The sequence below is a fragment of the Castanea sativa genome, chromosome 2 (assembly GCF_040712315.1).
Source record: "Castanea sativa cultivar Marrone di Chiusa Pesio chromosome 2, ASM4071231v1".
Taxonomy (NCBI): domain Eukaryota; kingdom Viridiplantae; phylum Streptophyta; class Magnoliopsida; order Fagales; family Fagaceae; genus Castanea; species Castanea sativa.
Genome location: NC_134014.1, coordinates 13,668,213 through 13,687,801, shown reverse-complemented (window position 1 = coordinate 13,687,801; position 19,589 = coordinate 13,668,213). Strand labels below are relative to the sequence as shown.

Below are 19,589 nucleotides of genomic sequence, written 5' to 3'. Positions count from 1 at the left end.
CTTTTTTCCAATTTCTAAATCCAACAACAGTGAATGTCTTTTGTCCCACAACCCCATTTAGACTATGAAAGACAAAGCAAGGTAGACAATAAGCTACATCTATCGTAGGAGAATATTTAAGCAATGATTTATTATATTCCAACCAAGAAGCTTGAAATCTACGATTGTGCTTTCCACTTTTCTTGTTTTTCTTTAGAGGAAGTTGGTGCAGATCTTTTGTAATGTAAGCCCGTCGAATTTCATCATGTTGATTAACATGATAATCCCATATTTTTTTGCATGTTACGGGATCATAATCCAAGAATCAAGATCAACTCTTTGAAATTGTGTTTGAGAGATTGGAACATTGACATTTTCTGGAATTAGGGAATGCATATTTTCTAGAATTGGACCATCCACATTTTCTAGAATTGGAATAGCAACATTAGTTGTTGGTAATTCCACATTGACTTCAAAAGAACTTAAATCTTTTCTTTTGAAAAAATCAAGCATTGTAGTTGATTTTTTCATGATCTACAAATAAAATAAGAATCATATATATTAAATTTGTGTGACAATTTTCTTAAATTTGTGTGACAATTTTCTATATTATATGATTTGTTTTTTTCTTTTTATCTTTGGTCTGCCTTTATTTATCTTTGTCTTTGTGTTTTCTCCATTTTTCTGACATTGACCCACTAACCCAATCCCATTATGGCACTACCGACACTCTTTATTTATTCTACCTAACACTACTAACAAAAACTTTACTCAATTTTTTTTTTTTTTTGTCTATGACTTGTCCCTGTTATGCCCAACTACCAGTCAACAAAGCACAAAGTTTGTTTTTTGTTGACCGGTAGTAGTGCCATAAACAAACAAACAGTCAAAAGTAATCTCTATTCTCTACAAACTCTTCTCTCTCTCTATCGCATTCTCTCTTAGTTATGACTTATCTATATATAATACAAGAGATAGAGAGAGAGTCACAAAACAAAGCCAAAAAGCCCAAAATAAAAAAAAAAAAAAAACCACAGGCTGCAGCACAGATCAGTTGATTCACAGTCTCATCATCAGTAAAAACACAAACACTCCACAAGCAGTCAAGCACAGATCAATTGCTTCACAAATCACAAACATTTTATTAGGTTTTGATTCTTAAAGGAAAGGATCATAGATTAAGTACCTGTGAAGTGTGAAGGCTCAAGCCTCAAGCAACCAGCAGCGGTGACAACTGAGGAGGGCTTGCATGATGACGGTACGCCAGCGTTAGCGTGGGTGGGTACTGCGACAGTGTCTCGTGTCGCGTCGGCATGAAGCGTGATGACTGATGATGATGGCGTCGCGTCGTCGTGTCGACGTCTGGGCTTAGTGTCGCACATCTCTATCTCTTTGTCTTACACTCTCGCCTCAGACTCACTATCTCTCTGTTTTGTTTCCTTTCTTTTTTATTTTTTTTTTCCTTTGGCTTTCACTTTCTCCGTTAGGCATTAGGTTTACTGTTGAGTTTTCTTTTTTTTTTTTGGATTTACATGGGTCATGGCATGGGCTCTAGCCTCTGGGCTGGACGGCTGGGTTTGCAACTCATGGATTTTGGGAGGAGGCCTAAACGGGAGGGGGGCCTAAGTGAGGAGGCCTAAGTGGGAAGGGACCTTGAGCAAAAAACTAAGGGGGGCCCAATTCTTTTTTTTCTTTTTCTTTTTTGGAAAATTTAAGCTGTTAAGATTTTTTTTTTGGGCCCAGGGGGGGCCCGAGCCCCTTTAGGCCCCCACCTAGGTCCATCCCTGATCCCGAGAACATGTTAAAATCTCTAATGGTTAAATAGGAAATCTAGGGTTCAATTCCCGCCTACACCAGAAACCGATTAGTGTCTTAGTCTAATAATAAAAAGCATAATTATCAAGAACGGATGTTATAGGTTGAAACTCTATATAAAAATAAATAAATAAAATCATGATAATATATTCTATTATACAGTTAAAATATCTTAAAATATTTCTAACAAATATGATATATAGGTATTTTGAAGGGAGGACCAAATAACGATCATACAAATTTAGAAGGAAAAAAACAAACAAACAATAATAATACTAATGCAAAATTTGGTTTTGAAATCTATCAAAGAAATCAAAATTGGTATAAATATGATATATATATATATATATATAGGTATTTTGACAGGAGGACCAAATAACAATCATACAAATTTAAAAGGAAAAAACCAAACAAACAAATAGCAACCATACTAATGCAAAATTTGGTTTTGAAATCTATCAAAGAAGTCAAAATTGGTATAATAAACTTCAGGTCCGGCCCAAGGCTTAAGGCTTCTCACCAATTTTATATATATATATGATGATGCACAAAATCGTCAGTGAGTTGATCGTCCATACAAGCAGCGATTGAAGTGCCTGAAGAACAAAAAGAATGAAGAACCTATAGAGAGCACCAATGGAATGCCGGCTAAAGACCCTCCAAAAGTTAAGTCAATGATAGAATAATCTCCAAAAACTCGAAAGTGTAAGAGTTAGGAAATTTCACATACCTTGGAGAAGAAAAGATTTGGTGCTTATATTGTGGTATAGAGTTGATCAAAATCCCATGAATGTAAGGCCTTTTCATGCAGGGAAGAGGTGGAGTTAATGTTCCGAGATCTTAGGGCTTTATTTCCTATATCGAGATCTTAGGGCTTTATTTCCTATATTGGGATCCTTGAACGTGGTGTGCAAGTTCTTTCTATATAGGGAATCATGAGTGGAGAGTACACAAATGGAGTGGGACTAAGTATATTCCACCATCGGTATTAGTTAACCCAATGGGTAGATTCATAACCAATGACGAATATGGATGGAGGGTATAGACATTGTCATGTGATCACCAAACTTGAAGCAAACGTTCTATCCCAAAGGACACATTGGTCACAAAGGGTATATTTGTCCCGACAGGTATATCAATCCCGAAGGGTATATTTGGCCCAACGGGTATATTGATCCCGAAGGGTATATTTGTCTCGACGGGTATATTTATCTGGAATGGTATATTTGGCCTGACAAGCATATTGATCTCAAAGGGTATATTTGGTCAAGTGGGTATATCGATCTCGAGGGGTATATTTGTTCCGACGGGTATATTGATCCCTGTCGGGGGTTCTTTTTACATTTCTTGTACCTTAGACACGCGTCCTGATATTATTGGACAACGCTTAGTCTAGGCTTTTTCTAAGAAGGAAATTGGGTCTGGCACTCCATGGAATGGGCTCCAAAGTACCATTCTACCACTGCCAGATTGTGCATAAACATTGAGTCCAAAGTCCAAGGGAAGACACTGCAAAGTTGGTTTATCCTCTATTTTTGGCGCAAAAGGAACTTTTCTCCTGTTTTTACCATAGGTCTGCTGTGCAATAAAACCGCCTACTATGCAATAAAGCTTTCAACTGTGCAATAAAGCTTTCTGCTGTGCATTAAAGTCTTCTACTGTGCAGTAAATCTATATGCTGTGCATTAAAGCCTTCTACCGTCTGTTGTGCAATAAGGCTTTCTGCTATTCATTAAAGTCTTCTGTTGTGCAATAAAGCCTTTTGTTATGCAGTAAAGCTATCTGCTGTGCATTAAAATCTTCTACCGTGCAATAAAGCCTACTGTAATGTGAATGACTACTCTTCATTCTTTACTGCAGAAATACTTTTCTACTTCCTACACATAAACAAATCTAAAACCCAAAGAAAATACCAATCAAGCAAATGTTAGCTTACATGGGTTAGCATATTCTCAAATATATACATATATTCATAAATATACTTATGCGTATTCACATATACATCTATAAAATATATTCTGTAGAACATGAGAAACAAGATATATGTATATATATACTTATGGCATGATAATGATTAGTTTTGTGCCAAAAGTAAAACACGTAATAACAAATAAAGAAGAAAACTTCGGCAGAAAATGTTTAGTTAGTATAATAGCTAACACGGTAAATATAATAAAATATGTGCTACAACAAAATAACTAGTACAATAAGTAAAAATATCACAACAGGACAACTAATGCAGCAAACGTGATAAAAACATGCTACAGCAAAATAACTAAATACAGTAGATATAAGTTATAATGAGAGAAATTAGATATATTTGCAATCGAAATCAAGTATTGAATCTTCCCTTAGAATAAGTAAATTAAGAAGGAACCCAAGCCACAACTTGAGCAACCTTGTTATAGGCTTCTGCCATCAAAGTTGTGCATTTTGGAGAATAGGCCTAAATGGCTATTAGCTATTACTTTTGGAGACTTCAAAGAGTGGGTTTGCTAAGAGGGAGGGAAAAGATGGTCTATTGATGCATACTCCTATTCCTACCGTATTTTCTCGCTTCTTTTTACCACTTTCTTTCTTTCTCTCCGTTCTTTTTTTTACTCTTAATTTCTAACTACTATCTTGCCGTGGGTTGTTTTTCTCACTTGGGTCTTTTCCCTTAGGTGCTTTCCCATTAGGTCTCCTCCTTTTTCATTCATGGCTACCTCCTTCTTTTATGGTGAGCTAATTCAGTGGGATTTCTCCCTTTTACCCCTAGCGCTTCACCAACTATTTTTGATTTGTTGTGGACATCCCTTTAGGACTACCCACCAACCTATTGGTTGTCCCAACCACTGTCATTTCTCAATACATGTTTGCTACACCACTACTCATTTCATGACAAAATTTCCTTTTGTTTGTTCTTGTTGTATACCTCTACCTCTAGATTTGAATAAATAAGGATTGGGCTACCTCACTACCTAACTCTATGACATGCATCAAATGGTCTCAACCATCTATTACTTGTTTTGGGTAAGATACCATCTCAGTAAGGTATATTCCCAAAAAAATTGATGGCAGAAAACCAAATATAGACCCCCATTTCCCCCACCACCAAAGCACACCCTCTGAATCTATTTAACCGTGAGCCCACCTCCTTTGTATTGGCTAGGTACTGGTTGGTGGTGCTCTGGCCCTTCGGTGCTTCCTCCACTATCTTCTCTTTTTGTCTTCTTTCGTTCCCACACTATTTCTGTTATAGCAGATTAGTTCTATTTCGTTCTACGGCGTGTTATTTGTCTTATTTCTTCATGTGTTTCCTATTGCATTTGTCATTTCCTTTGGTTTGGATTTTCTTTCCTTCATATGATTCCTGCTACTAACACTTCCTGTTGTTCCTTATTTCTTTTCATTCTACTTCTTCATATTAGTTTCCATGTCTATCTTTTTTATACAAAAGGATTTGGGTCTTTTTGGGCCAAATAATGTTGAATGGATTAAAAGGGTCTTGGGCCCAAATTATCTTCATCTGCCGAAGTCATTCTGCTGAAGAACTGTATTCTACGGCAGATCTGTATTCTGTTGTAGATTTGTAATTTGCTGCAGATCTGCGTTTTGCTATAGATCGTTGTCCCTTACACTTCTTTCTTTAGACCTTTCTTGCTCTTCAGTCTTCTTGGTGGGTCTTTGGGCCTTGCTTTTCATTGGGATTTCCTCCGTATGGATTTTTAGTTACGGGTTAAAAAAATAGGCATCAACATTCCCAAAGGGTATATTTGTCTTAATAGGTATATTAACCTAGAAGGGTATATTTGGCCCAATAAGTATATTGATCTCAAAAAGTATATTCGTCCCAACGGGTGTATTGATCCCAAAGGGTATATTTGTCCCAACGAGTATATTGATTCCGAAGGGTATATTTGGCCCGACGAGTATATTGATCTCGAAGGGTATATTTGTCTCAATGGGTGTATTGATCTCGAAGGGTATATTTGGCCCAAAGGATGATTCAAGCTTGAAGGATCTAAGGAACCCGAAGGACATTGCCAACACAACAAGCAAAAGGAGTTAGAAAATTTTCCTGGTCGAAATATCCTTATCATATATATACTTATGTTTTGAGAAAGATTCAGACCCAAACATCAATCAGTTTTTGATGTAAGTAGAGATTAAAACCCAAACCAGGTCTCACCAATTTTATATAATAAAAAAAAAACCCAATTTTTATGCTAATTTGTTGGACAAAGTTTAGTTACAAAATTTGTTGTAGTCTAAGGCTACAACCTTACTCAATAAAATAAATATTACTAGATATTTTGAAAATGTAACCGTCGAATTGCATGTTTTTTACACTCTTAATACACATATCAAATTTTGTGTCCACTAAATATTATTTAGTATATGATTATAAACTAATATTTTATGCATAATTTTAAACTACAAAAACTAATAATTTAAATAATTTATTACTGACGTAGTTATTGATTTTTAAGTTTTTTGCAATTTTGTTAGTATAGAGGATATAAAAAGAAGATGTAATCCAATGGTAAAATTCTCAAAATTTTGTAGCTAAATTTTGTCATTCTTTAAAAAAAAAAAAAAATTGTTAGACCATATCTTTTCTCCTTGTAGTAAGGTCTTGAAAATATGAAAATATTAGATTAATATGAGACTTATCCAACAAAAATACAATCAGACAATATGGGGAAAAAATAATTGTAAATTGAAAGGGAACAAATGTGAATTTTGATCTATCCTCGTTCTTCCTGATTACCTTTCCTTTATTTCTTTCTTTCCTATTTCATCTTTTTCTTTTCTTTTTCTATAATCATGATTGTCATTCTTGCTTTGTCTGTTTTTGACAAAGGTGAAAGATTTTAGTTATGTTTTTACCTTTTCATTTATCCCATATCAACACCGATAAGGATCCTTTATATGCTTGAAAATATATCCAGAAGTAATTTTGGGACATTTTCATGATAAGAAATATTATAAATGATAATTATGTATCCAGGCATGATTTTGGGACATTTTCATGACAAGAAATAATCCAAAATTATAATTATAATTTTTCAAGCAATTTTCTTTGATATAATTACCCAAAAATCAGATTTACTTAAAGTGTATTGCCTTTATGAGCTTACCAATTTTAATAAGATTCACCTATGAAACCATACGAATCCTGTGCCAACTAGAAACTCTATATATAAGACTGACAAATTATAGGGTCAATCAAACATACATCACTTGCAAAGATAGAAGTCAAGACATGATGTCTCTAGCTACTTCCATTGTCACTACAATTGCATTACTTAACCTCTTCCACCTTCCAAAATCTTATTCTTCTGAAATCACAAAATCTAATTCCTCACTCCCAGAGGTTGATGTTGATCTTTTGGAATTTCCTCTAAACTTAGAGTACCTTGAAGCTGAATTCTTCTTGTATGGCGCTTTGGGTTATGGCCTGGATAAATTCGACCCAAATTTAACCTTGGGAGGTCCAACACCCATTGGCGGTAAACGTGCAAAACTAGGACCCTTTACTAGAGATGTCATTAAGCAGTTTGCTCTCCAAGAAGTTGGACACCTAAGGTTCTATGTCTAATATTTCTTTTCTTTCATACTAATGTTAAGTATATCACAGTTTTTTGACATTATCAATTCAGTTTGTAAACTTTTGTCATAAAATAAGTAATATTTAATCATTTTACATTCTTTTAAATCGGTTTTGTAGCAATTATTGCATCCCTACCAAAGTGCTAATGGCAATACATACTTTCTTGATGCAGGGCAATTCAAAGTACAGTCAAAGGATTCCCAAGGCCATTGTTGAATTTGAGTGTTGAATCATTTGCTAAGGTGGTGGATAGCGCATTTGAAACAAAATTGGTCCCATGTTTTGACCCTTACAGAAATGGCCTTAACTTTCTCCTTGCATCCTATCTTATTCCCTATGTTGGGCTCACGGGGTATGTTGGAGCAAGCGCCAAACTCCAAGATCCTAGGTCTAAGAGGGTAAGCCTCAAATTTGACAATCAACTTTATCCATATAATTTTTTTTTTCTTGAAAAGAATGAAAGTTACAAATGAGTGATGTTTAGGATAATACAAATTTTACTATATAAACTTTATAAATTGATATGTTAATAATAACAAAAAAAAAAGTAATTTAAATATTTATTTATCATGTTTTTGAAGTAGTACCAATTATATTTACAGTTCGTTTAGTTAGTTTATACAGTCTTTGTAATAAGATTGGTAGTAATTTATATATAATATAAAATGAAAATCTTTTGACTTTTTATTAACTTCATTTAATTTTACCACGTAAGCTTTTAAAATCTCACATTTTTCCACGTTTTTTGCCTTATCTTTTTTTTTTTAAATTCAATGAAAAATCTCTATAAAACCTCATATAATTACGTCATCCATTGAAATATTGTCACTGCATATTCTCTTTAAATAGTAGAAATAGTAATTTTTTTTTATTTACAAATACAATCATAATAAAGCCTTTTAAAATCTATCAATCCATATTTTGGGAAAAAAAATGCAACAAAGAGAGATTACCGTATTTTGTTGAACTTTTTCGTGCAATTCACTCATTATTCACTAATAATGCTATATAATAATGATGCATGCGTGTGAATGTTCAGCTTGTTGCTGGCCTTTTGGGTGTGGAATCAGGCCAAGATGCAGTTATTCGTGCATTGTTATATAAGTACAAAAATATCAAGGTTAGGCCATATGGGAAAACTGTTGCAGAGTTTACAAGCCGCTTTTCACAGCTCAGGGATAAGCTAGGAAATGCAGGTGTAAAAGATGAAGGCCTTGTGGTTCCTAAGGATGAGGGCGCTGAGGGATTAATTACAGGCAATGTGCTTGCTGGGGACAAATACTCAGTTGCATATGACAGAACTCCCGAGGAGATATTGAGGATTGTATATGGGAGTGGCGATGAGCGCAAACCTGGGGGTTTCTATCCAAAGGGAGCTGATGGTCGTATTGCCAAATCTCATTTGTCTAAAGCTTACTAGAATACTATTGTAGCTATGTGTTACTGATTTCACTGATTTTCAACTACTTTGTGGTCCTATATAAGAATAAGAAGTTTTCTTTATTAATGTGATGAAAGGGAATTTTGTTTTGTGTGTAATCAATGTGTTCAAAAGCTTAGCCTCATACAACCACCTACTTTCTTATAAGGATATCACTTATATTGCAAAATTCATTTTCTAAACAAATTCACTTTTGACTTGAATAATCTTCTTTTAAATCCTAGGCTATGAGAAGATGTCTTATCTTTTCATATTAATGATCATGATGAAATAAAAATAGTACATTTACAAAAAGGCTTTTTTCAACCTCTTGACCATAATTTCCCTAAAAAAGAAATTAGTGGAATATTGTATCGATTTAAACTTGAATTTTATGTATTTGTGCTTGGTTTTTTTTTTTATGTGAAGTCAAAATATTTAAGTTTTATTTTTATTAAATTTTGTTTAATTTAAGTCCTGAAAAAAATTCCTGAACCGCAACTGCGAGTATGTAATGACATTAGCATCTACTCCTTGTCCACCGTCTCAGATAACAACCCAAATGCATCCTCAAACTTGTATTCTCTGCAAACCCCATTTATCAATGCATTATACACTGCCGTGTTGGGTTCAATCCTCATAAGAAGTGATTCCTCGCATCCTTCACCTCACCATGCTTGCACTTGCACAACCCTGACACTACATTCGTATAGCTCACTGCATAAGGATTGCACCCTTTATTCGTCATTTCTATTATTGCCTTTGGAAACAAAGTGATAGTGTGGGGGGTTTTCTACATGTTTCTCATTTTTTTGGTCAGTTTTTTTTTTTTTTTAAATCCTTACTACTTTCCTTGACATAAGAAGATTTTCCTATGACATCATTCACGTGTTCTGATGAATTCTGTGCTAATCTTGAACGGAAGCAAAGCCATGATGTTGTGGAAAATTCTAGTGCTACACACATTTGCACGACTTTGCCTACAACTCACTCATGTGGTAAGTTGTGGTTGGTAGAGGGGTGATAGTAGGTCCATGTACCACATTTCTCCACCAACCACAATACACCACATAGGCGAGTTGTGGACAAAATTGTGCAATTGTACATGGTACCAGAATTACTCTAATGTTGTTGCTGCTTGCTGTGATGTATCTGCATTTACTGGGAGTTTGGAAATAGCTTTTCTGATTTTCTGCCGGCTTTTATAAGATTACTAGTGGCAGACACATGCCGACATGCGACAATGATTTGAAATTTTTTTTTTTTGGGTTTAGTAAAAAATGAAAATAATAAATTAAATTTATAAGGACTACGGGTGTATTTAGATAGAACTTATTATTGAAAATTGAAAATTGAAAACACTGTAGCAAAATAATTTTTAAATATGTGAATAGTACCGTGAGACCCATTTTTAATAAGAAAAAATTGCTAAAAAGTGATATTTGTGGGTCCTGTGAACAGTGCATGGGTGCACTATCCACGGGAGAAAAGTCAACAACTGCGGCTACTATTCATAAACAGTAGCCGTAACAGTGAAATTTGTAGTGCCAAAAAAAAAAAAAAAAAAGAAAACATGATACTCAGCAAACTTGGACGCAAAACGTGAATCCAAACGCCACCTAAGTATTAGTCTCAAATTCTTCTTAAAATGGCATGATTATTTTCCAACAAAATATAGTCGACACAATATATTTTATTTTCTAAATTAAACTATCTAGATTTTTTATTTGAAATTCTTTTAAGTTTTATAAGTTTTTTTAAAGGAAGCATAATGCAATTATATTAAATTATTATATAAGGTGAGAGATATTTTGTAAATAATACCATATGAGGTTAGAATTTATTTCTAATGCTCCTTACAAACGGTTCATCCTCTATATGTCTTGAAGAGAAAGCAAATTTAAATAAATCCATCACTTATATTAGAAAAAAAATTTAAGACTTTTTTTTTTGAGATTTAAAATAATTTTATCAAGACTTTAATAACAAAAAAAAATGTAATTTTATCAAAAACTTACTAACATTACACTGAGATTGACATAATTATTAATGAAGCAGCTTCTCTTTCTACACAAACTCTCAAGCATCACCGAATTAAACGGAATGGACTAAATGTATCAAAGTGGACCAAAATAGACCGAACGAACTAAATAGATGGAATGGACTAAAATAGATCAAAATATACCAAAATGCTACACTAATAAGACTCACCAAAAACATAGTAAACGTTAAATTCTACATTTCATCTTTTATATAATTTAGATATTATATAAATGTGGTTTACTTCGGTCTATCTACCTTGTCCTTTCTCCCTTATAATACTTGGTTCTTGGTTGTTAGGAGGAAATGTGTCGGGGTGGCTGTCTGTAGCAGGCAATCTGTTTATATAATTTAGATATTATATAGGTGTGGTTTACTTCGTTGTAACTTCCTTGTCCTTTCTCCGGTATAATACTTGGTTGTGAGGGGGAAATGTGTCGGGGTGGTTGTCCGTAGCAGTCAATCTGATCTGCAGGAAATTTTGTGTCAAAGTTGCTTTATAGGTTGGATTACACTTGCAACATTTTTTTTTTTTTTATTGCGTAAGATGTCTTTTGAAAAAATATAAAATTCTAGAATCTCTTGTTGCAATTTGAGATTTGACAATGCCTTACGCTCTGTTTGTTTCGTTGGAAAACATTTTGTAAAGATAGTTTTTCACATTTTTCAGTGTTTCGTAGCACAAAAAAAACTGGTCAACGGAAAACTATCTTTAGTCAACGAAAACACTAATAAAAATAAAGCTTATTTTCTATAGGCTGTTTTCCAAAAAATATTTTTAGAAAACAATCTCTCTCTCATGTGTTGCATCTCCTATAAATATTATATTCATTTGTAGTCGCGGGAAACATAATCTTTTTGCGCCTTCTCTCTCTCATAGTAAGCTCTCTCACTTTTTCTCTCCTTAGTCCTCATACCCTCACTGTTACTAACTCTGATCTCCCCTCTTCCCATAGATTTTTCTCTATCTGTCTCTCTTTTCTCCATGTTTCTCTTCTCCTCTATAATACAGTTCTTTGATTATATTTTTTTCCCTCACTGATCGGTTAATAGCTCCGACTTGCAAAGGAGAACAGATTTGCAGCAATTATTATTTCATTCCTTACCAAAATATCAATTTTTTGCTTTGAATTTCAAGCTTGATGAATTCCAGGTAGAAGTTACTTCTTTTTTACACATAAAAGTGCCCAAAAAAAATGAAAAAGAAGAAGAATTAATGAATGAAGTAAAAGACGAAAATTTTAAATATAGTACCTCTATGGCTCTAAATTGCTTTTACATAGGAAAATATTTACGGTAAATTAATAATATTGTTATATAATAAATGATAATTGTTTAAGTGAATTGCATTTGTCGACGGATACATTATGCAATGATGATATATTATACATATACATTACATAAATACATAATTTAGAGTAATATTGAAAACTTGTAGTTGACCATAGTAAACAATTAGTGTACTAGTAAAAATAGTAGACAATTAAAAGTTATTATTATTTGTACTTATTGAAAATGTATTCTCCTATCAATTTATATATATGTGTGTACATGTTTTAGATTATACAAGAAATATAAATAAAAAAATTGCATATCAAACACCAGAAAATATTTTCAAGCTCATTTTCAAGGTTGTTACTAAACACCAGAAAATGAGATAGTTTTCTAGAAAATGTTTTTCGAAAAATGAACTATTTTTCAGAAAACAATAATGTTGAAACAAACAGAGCGTTAATTATCAGTCAACCTTGCTATTCAATTATTATTTGTGCGTCTTTGTGCAACACATCTTTATTCTTTTGTATAGATATGCAAGAATTTGAATAGAATCGTCTTATTTATAATAATTACTCTTTAAATCATAATTATTCTTTACCATTACACATAGGCACCAATAAGTTTTCTGCAAAATATGGCCCCAAGGTTCTTATTTCACCATAACAATTTTTACCAATTGAACTAATTAAAATTTACCACTAAATTTTACCCCTAGATTAATTTGAATTAACTATTAAAGCAAATCTATTTTCTCACTTTCCTTACATTTTTAAGTTTTTAAAAGGTGGACTGATACTCTTCATTTTATGTGAACCACCACCCATAAGTGTAGCGATGGTTGTTCCAATATAATGTTCCATCATAGATTTGATAGAAACAGAGACGTGCCAAGGCCTAAGTATTCTTATGGATGAGGGGTGCAATAAAAAATGGGTCCAAAGTAAACGTGGCATGATATGATACATGGTTAACCTGAAGGAGACCCAATGTAGTGTTAATTCAGTTTATATTGCCTAAAGCCAATAAAAGTAAAAATCACATGCTTTTGATAATACAAATTAATCCAATGAAAACAAGTCTTGAGTCACATTTGATATACTACTATATTGCACTTTTAATCATTTTACTGTAGTGGGTAGGATTAATGTTAAAACGTGACAAGAACCACCCCTGGGTTGGAGGCTATATCCATTACCACTTTTCATATACAAAATGACCCAAAATATATTACTATTACCAAGATCTGATTTTCCCTTAGTAACCAAGTGACAGGCTGCAGAAGAATCCATTTCTCGGTTTTTGTTATGGAAATGAAACTCTTGCAGTGGAACGGTACTCTTCTATGTGTTCAAGAACTTTTACAGAACCCGGCAGCCTTCTATACTGTATTTACATGATTGAATTCTCAAACCTGTGCATTATTGGAGTATCAGAAAATTCTCAAAACTGTGAATTATTAGCATAACTGTATAAGCAATATTGCAGACTTGAGATGACAAATAATTATTGAATATAATTATAACTTCAACAATAATCATGGGGTTCAAACTGAATTCATGACCATGAATCATATTCAAGTTTATTCAGTTGAAGGCATATGCCCACCAGTAATAGTGATGCAGTTTCTTTCAGCTCAATTCCTATAGAACTCATTTTTTAAGACTTCAACTTTTCTTGACGGTAAAAGCACCATCTATTTTTCAACTTCAAAGCCTAAAATTGAGAGTTGTTCTATGCATTAGGATGAAGAAAAGCACAGGCCATTCAAAAAATTTCCATTTGTGCCACCTCAAATCATGTGTTTCTAAATTAATAAGGCCATGACTCAATCCCCGTAACATATGCAGCATTGGACAGCACCAACTCACATGAAAGCACATCAAACTGACTCAGAAATCACAACTATTTGATGAAGAGAATAACTCTTACCAACATCTGAGGAACTTTAAGGAATATAAAAGATAAGGAGTATATAACGCTTGAGACTGCTACTGCTGTAACAATGTTGTGCGTAAGGCGCTTGTTGTCTTTACTGGGGACAAATGCTGTTTTCAACGTATTTGTCAGTTCAAAGAGTCTGTAAGAAATCTGCAAAAAAGCCATAAAAATTGTCGACTTTAATTATACACCGATATTTCAAGATTTGAAGTATGAACATCTTTTACTTACTGCAACATATATTGAGGTAGTGAGCATAAAATTCAATAATGGGTAGTCTGGGATCAGAGAGAGCAACAATTTTGGCTGACCATCTGGAACGCCCGACCTGCAAATTCATTGAATCATTAAAAAATAGTATTCCACATGTATCTGAATGGATGAACATATGTGCAAATGTGCATACTACATATGCATAACACGTCAACCTTACACAGAAAACTACAGTTCCATTATGTGTCAGACACTCAAAAATAAGCTTCAATAAGATTTTTATGTTTTCTTTCAAAATTCAGACTTTAAGGGGGCAATATGAACTACTGGTTTAGCTAGGACCCTCACAAAGCCAATGCAAAGATGAGAAGCCTGTCCTAGAAATCAGAGATGAAATCTGAACCTGCTGTAGGCTATCTACTAGTTTAACAGTAAGCATCAATCCATTAATTGCAAATAACAGCATCAGATATACTTTGATATTGATGAAGCCCCTAAAATTTCTAGCAGGCTTTCACAGCTTATATACTTTAGTATACCTTAACCAGATATGGATTTGCGAGATGTAGGTCTCCAGAGTTATCTTTCCAAGCCATCTAGAAAACCAAAGAATTAATATCATGAATCTTATTCAAAGATAAATGAATTGAAAATAAGAGGAAAAGCAAGAAGAATCTACTCGAAGTTGCCCCCAGATAGTGGCCTTATGACTTCTATATAAGGATAATTCCATGACAAATGAATTAAAATAAAGGCCACTTACGCAAAAAGGGTCAAACTGTAGCTACGAAAATGCTGGGTGACATTTCGCAAACATATGTAGACCCTGATCAACAATATTGAATGATACATCACACATTAGCAGAAGGTTTTGATTAGGGCAAAACACCAAACATATTTGAGTTAAGATATGCATACGTTATTGGAATCCACGAAGTGTATGGATGGAATTTGTTGTAGGTGATCTTGTCTAGCTTGTATATATACTCAAACCACATGTATCCCACCTAGAAATCCACCAGAACTGTTTGCATGAGAAATGAACATTTAAAAAACAGAATTTTGTTTAATCAGAAAAAATACCATTAAAGATGTCAATGCAACAGCCGTTTTAATTGATATTCTGCGCTTTGCTTCTGTTTCTTCCAATTTCTCCATCCACCTTTCAACCTACAATAAATCGTGCCAATTACGTAGCCATTCACTCAAATGAAAGAGGTAGCTATATAAATGTTTTTAGTTCATTGCACAAATTAAAACTTACAGTTGGATGATAATAAGCATAAATCATCCCAATTATCCATATGTAGCGATCAAGGCCTGAACGGAAATGCCACTCATGCAATCGGGGCAACTGTGATTTTGCAGGATTTGGGTCAGTGTAACCTGCAACGATTTGATGATTTGAGGAATTTGGGTCAGTATGACCAGCAATGTTCTAACAGAGAATATGAAGCTCTGACAAGTCACTAACCAAGAAGGAATGTTAACGGGCTCCAGATCAATTCAAACACTCCAGGTACTTCCCATACTAAGATAACTACCAAGAAGCAAGCAAGGATTTTTACAGCCATGACTGACCCAATCTCATTATACTTGTTCAGAATACCAAGCGCCCCATAAACCATAAGAGTGAAAAGGGTGTGCATTGGGCAAATGTAGTATAGCATGTAACTGTTGTTAAGGATGATACAAGTGAAAAATACCAAGAAATTAAGCCTCCACATCATCTGCTTACAAAAAAATACAAAATGGTTAAAAACACACTAATTTGTGGGAGAACTAAAATAAGCAATCTTTAATTCTAGTGACAGAAAACCTGTGCAAATCTTCCAAGGCTGAAATCTTTGCGGACATAATAATATGAAAAGTTCCCAAATCCAGTCATCCACACATATGCAGCAATGAACATTCGGATAGCATTATAGATTTCTGCTGCCGCGAAGTAATGATACATCAGAAAAAGTACCTGTAAGATTGAAGAGAAAAGTAAGATTACTAATAATGGTGTGGCAATAAGAGCTACTGACTGCATGAAGCCTAAACAGAATAAAATAAAGATTTTTATCCCCCCAAATACAGATACATTGTTTATGAGATGGTGAAAGTGTGCTTCACTACTAGAGTGCCTGTTGCTCAATGTTTTATGTCGGGCATACACTCCCAAATCAACAAGCCAAGAGTGTTGCATGGTCAAAGCTTTTACCCTTTATAAATTAAAACATTTGACAAAGAATATTTCAACAAATAGATATATCAATTAAATGAGCTGACTAACCTGCATCCAACCTTTCCACTCTTCAGTTTGATGTCTATTTAAATAAAGAATAGATTTCCCTGTGATTGGTGACTTATCATTATGTATTTTGAAAGAAGTTACTGCTGAAACTATGATGAGAAGGGAGTAGAGAAATATGAAGAGATCCCGATTATAACTCTGCATGGACAGATAATAGTCAAGGAAAGAAACCCAATCAGTGGCCAAAAAGGTAATAACTCAAAAGATAAATACTTATATTTATGCAGTCCATCTATATCACTCCCAATTCACAATTCAATGAACTTTCTAGAAGTAAAAATGCAAATTTCAGCTTCTAATTGCAAATGATTGAGACTAAAACGTAGCATAGATCAAATGAAATTCTCCACTATATGCTTGTTCCAAAAATGATTGCAGTGACAACCATAAAGCATTAGGACTCATAGTTAAATGTGATTGCAGTGGCTTTAATCAAACTACATTCTTTTCATGTTGCCCGACTGTATAATGCTTGTTTAGAGAAATGGCAACCCCAAAGCTAATGTATTTTTCCTGCAAAAACGAATGAAATAAATAAATGCAACATGATAAAGCAATAGAACCTTTGTCGATGAGCCAAAGAAATTTGTGCGGTCACACAAGTAAAAATAAGCCAAGAGCAAACCAAATTCAGACCTGCAAGAGTGAATGAGAGAAGAGAAAGAAGAAAGAAAGTCAAAATCCAATTCACTTGCAGAGTAATATTTCTCAATTTCATTCAACGAAGTAATTTGCTCACATGGCTCTAAGCGTCAAACGATGTTCAAGCAAGAAAGAATCCTCCATCAAGAGGAACCTAAAAAAAATCATGAAACAAGACATGTAAGCTTGACCGCTTAAGCAAGCATTAATTGATAATAAGTTGACAACTTAAAGACACGAAGACAGTCTCTAGAAACCTGAAGAAAGGAGTTGTAACAAACGAACTTCGAGATTTAGGAGAGGCTGATTGGAGACCTCCCCCCTCTAATAAAACCGCTCTGTCATCTTCCTTCACTGCACCATTCCCTAGTTCCACCAAATTCACATCCGAGTGCCTACTAGTAGAAATAGCAAATTGATCGTGACAAAATTAAGAAAGAAATAACTAAAAAAATATAATGTATTTTTTTTTAAATTCTTAGCCTTAAATCTTCTTCTTCTTTTTTTTTTTTTTTTTGACAATAGAAAAAAATTTAACACGTTTAAAGATTATCATCTAATAAGTCTTACATTTTTTTCTCAAAAATAAATAATTAAACCATACATTCTTTTTAACCATTTGATTTTCACTCTTGCTGAAAAATATAGACACTCTATTAGAATTATGGTTAAATGATTAAATTCACCATTTCTTAACAGTTTAATCTTTGGAGACAATTGGTAATTTATCATGATATTACAGCAAGAGGTCCTAAATTTGATCCTTGTATCTACTCTACGTCTTATTTAAAATGTTAAAAAAAACCCTTACTCATGAGCATGAGTATAAACTACTTAGCCCATCAACGATGAATGCCGCTGGATTAGCCAACAATTAATTTTGGCAGGTGGGGTTAGTTGCTCGTAAGTTTTTTCTAGCTAGAGGTGATTCCAAAGGACTTCTAGAAAGGTTCCCTACGTTATCCACATAAAAAATAGTTTAAAAACCCACATGTTAGGCCTCTTGATCAAGAGGGAGTCTGGGCCCACATATGAAGGAGAGTGCTAGAATTATGATTAAATGATTAAATTCACCGTTTCCTAACTGCTTAAACTTTTGGGACAATCAGTAATTTATCACCCTCCAACATGATTTCTTATTACAATGCCATGAATGTATATTGCATAATGATACATAAACATACAAAAAAACACATACATACATAATTCTTTTTTTGATAATTTGGGAGAGCGGGGATTTGAACCCTGGATGACCATACATACATCATGCACCAAAAATAACATAGAATGCATCATTAAACCATACCCAACTCATAAAAAAAAGCTCAAAAACCTTCCTTCTTATTTCTTTGTTAATGTTTCACCACTTAATAACTTCGAATTGGATTTATATTTTGAAAATAAACCTTTCATAAATGAGAAAAATTGCAATCCATAAAGTAAAAAATAAATAAATAAAAATTGAGACAATTTTCATAAATAAATAAATAAAATATGAAACATACACTTTGGGAGGGGCTACATTTTTGCAGTACTCCAAATACTCAGAGTAAATCCAAGCTACAATTACAGGTATGATTCCAAGCAAAAACGACACCTGCAATCAAATAAAACGACACACATTACAACGAGTAAACTTACACTACTACCACTAGCAATAACAGCTCCAAATTGAGAAAAACCAAAAGATTGAGAAACTGAGAAAAGAAAAACACAGATCAACACGAGATCTACCTGGCCAGGAGTGATTGGACCAACGACGAGCATTTTTTTGGGGAATGAGCCAAACAGAGCCTTATTGGCTGAAAACTTACAAATTGGGGTTTAGAGAGATTGGAATTGGATGGCGAGAAAAGCAACGAGCATTTCACACTGAATGTAGCAACTTAGATCTGATCGGAATCCGAATCCGAATCTGAATCTGAATCTGAATTCAGAGAGAGAGAGAGAGAAAAATCAGAGCAGAGGCGTTAGATTTGAATGAGAATGTATGTAGCGGTGGTGGTTAGGGGTTCGTATCGTATATTTTACACACACAGAGAAATAGATAGATAGACTAGGAAGAGTGTCGGAGATCGTGAATTTAAAAAACGAGTTTTTTTAGTTGAGGAAAACGCAGAGGGAGAGAGACACGGAGACAGAGAAGAATGTGTATAATATAAATGTGTGACGATAGAGGTTAGTTTAGTGAAAGCGCTGTTTCTTCTAACTAGTAGTCTAATAATTAATCATTAATCAAAACACTATGTTAATTTTAAATCTTGCTGACTTCTTCTTGGGTTTACTTGCAGTTTCACCTTTGATTATACTTTAATTATGTTACAATTGCTTAATAATTTTTATATATATAAAATAAAAAATAAAAAACA

The 19,589-nt window shown here is 33.7% G+C and overlaps 2 protein-coding genes across 3 annotated transcripts; one reads left to right on the top strand and one right to left on the bottom strand.

The window, feature by feature from the left end:
• The first annotated feature begins 7,042 nt into the window (after window positions 1–7,042).
• Window positions 7,043–8,858, top strand: LOC142624917 (ferritin-like catalase Nec2). Its single transcript, XM_075798642.1, has 3 exons — window positions 7,043–7,365; window positions 7,563–7,788; window positions 8,430–8,858. Exons 1-3 carry the CDS (start codon window positions 7,043–7,045, stop codon window positions 8,808–8,810), a joined length of 930 nt encoding a protein of 309 aa, XP_075654757.1. The 3' UTR covers window positions 8,811–8,858.
• Window positions 8,859–13,151: 4,293 nt separating this feature from the next.
• On the bottom strand, window positions 13,152–19,375 carry LOC142625580 (protein REDUCED WALL ACETYLATION 2-like). 2 transcript variants are annotated; one of them, XM_075799220.1, is made up of 16 exons: window positions 18,955–19,375; window positions 18,726–18,817; window positions 17,478–17,615; window positions 17,318–17,374; window positions 17,142–17,214; window positions 16,558–16,716; window positions 16,099–16,248; window positions 15,754–16,009; window positions 15,544–15,665; window positions 15,363–15,449; window positions 15,198–15,286; window positions 15,043–15,105; window positions 14,819–14,875; window positions 14,298–14,394; window positions 14,058–14,216; window positions 13,152–13,539 (listed from the first exon to the last, which is right to left on the bottom strand). In XM_075799220.1, the coding sequence occupies exons 1-16, from the start codon at window positions 18,985–18,987 to the stop codon at window positions 13,534–13,536; spliced, it is 1,638 nt and encodes a 545-aa protein (XP_075655335.1). In that variant the 5' UTR covers window positions 18,988–19,375; the 3' UTR covers window positions 13,152–13,533. The 2 variants fall into 2 exon arrangements, with proteins under 2 accessions (XP_075655335.1, XP_075655334.1); XM_075799219.1 differs by having other exon boundaries at window positions 17,478–17,618; window positions 18,955–19,351.
• Window positions 19,376–19,589: the final 214 nt, after the last annotated feature.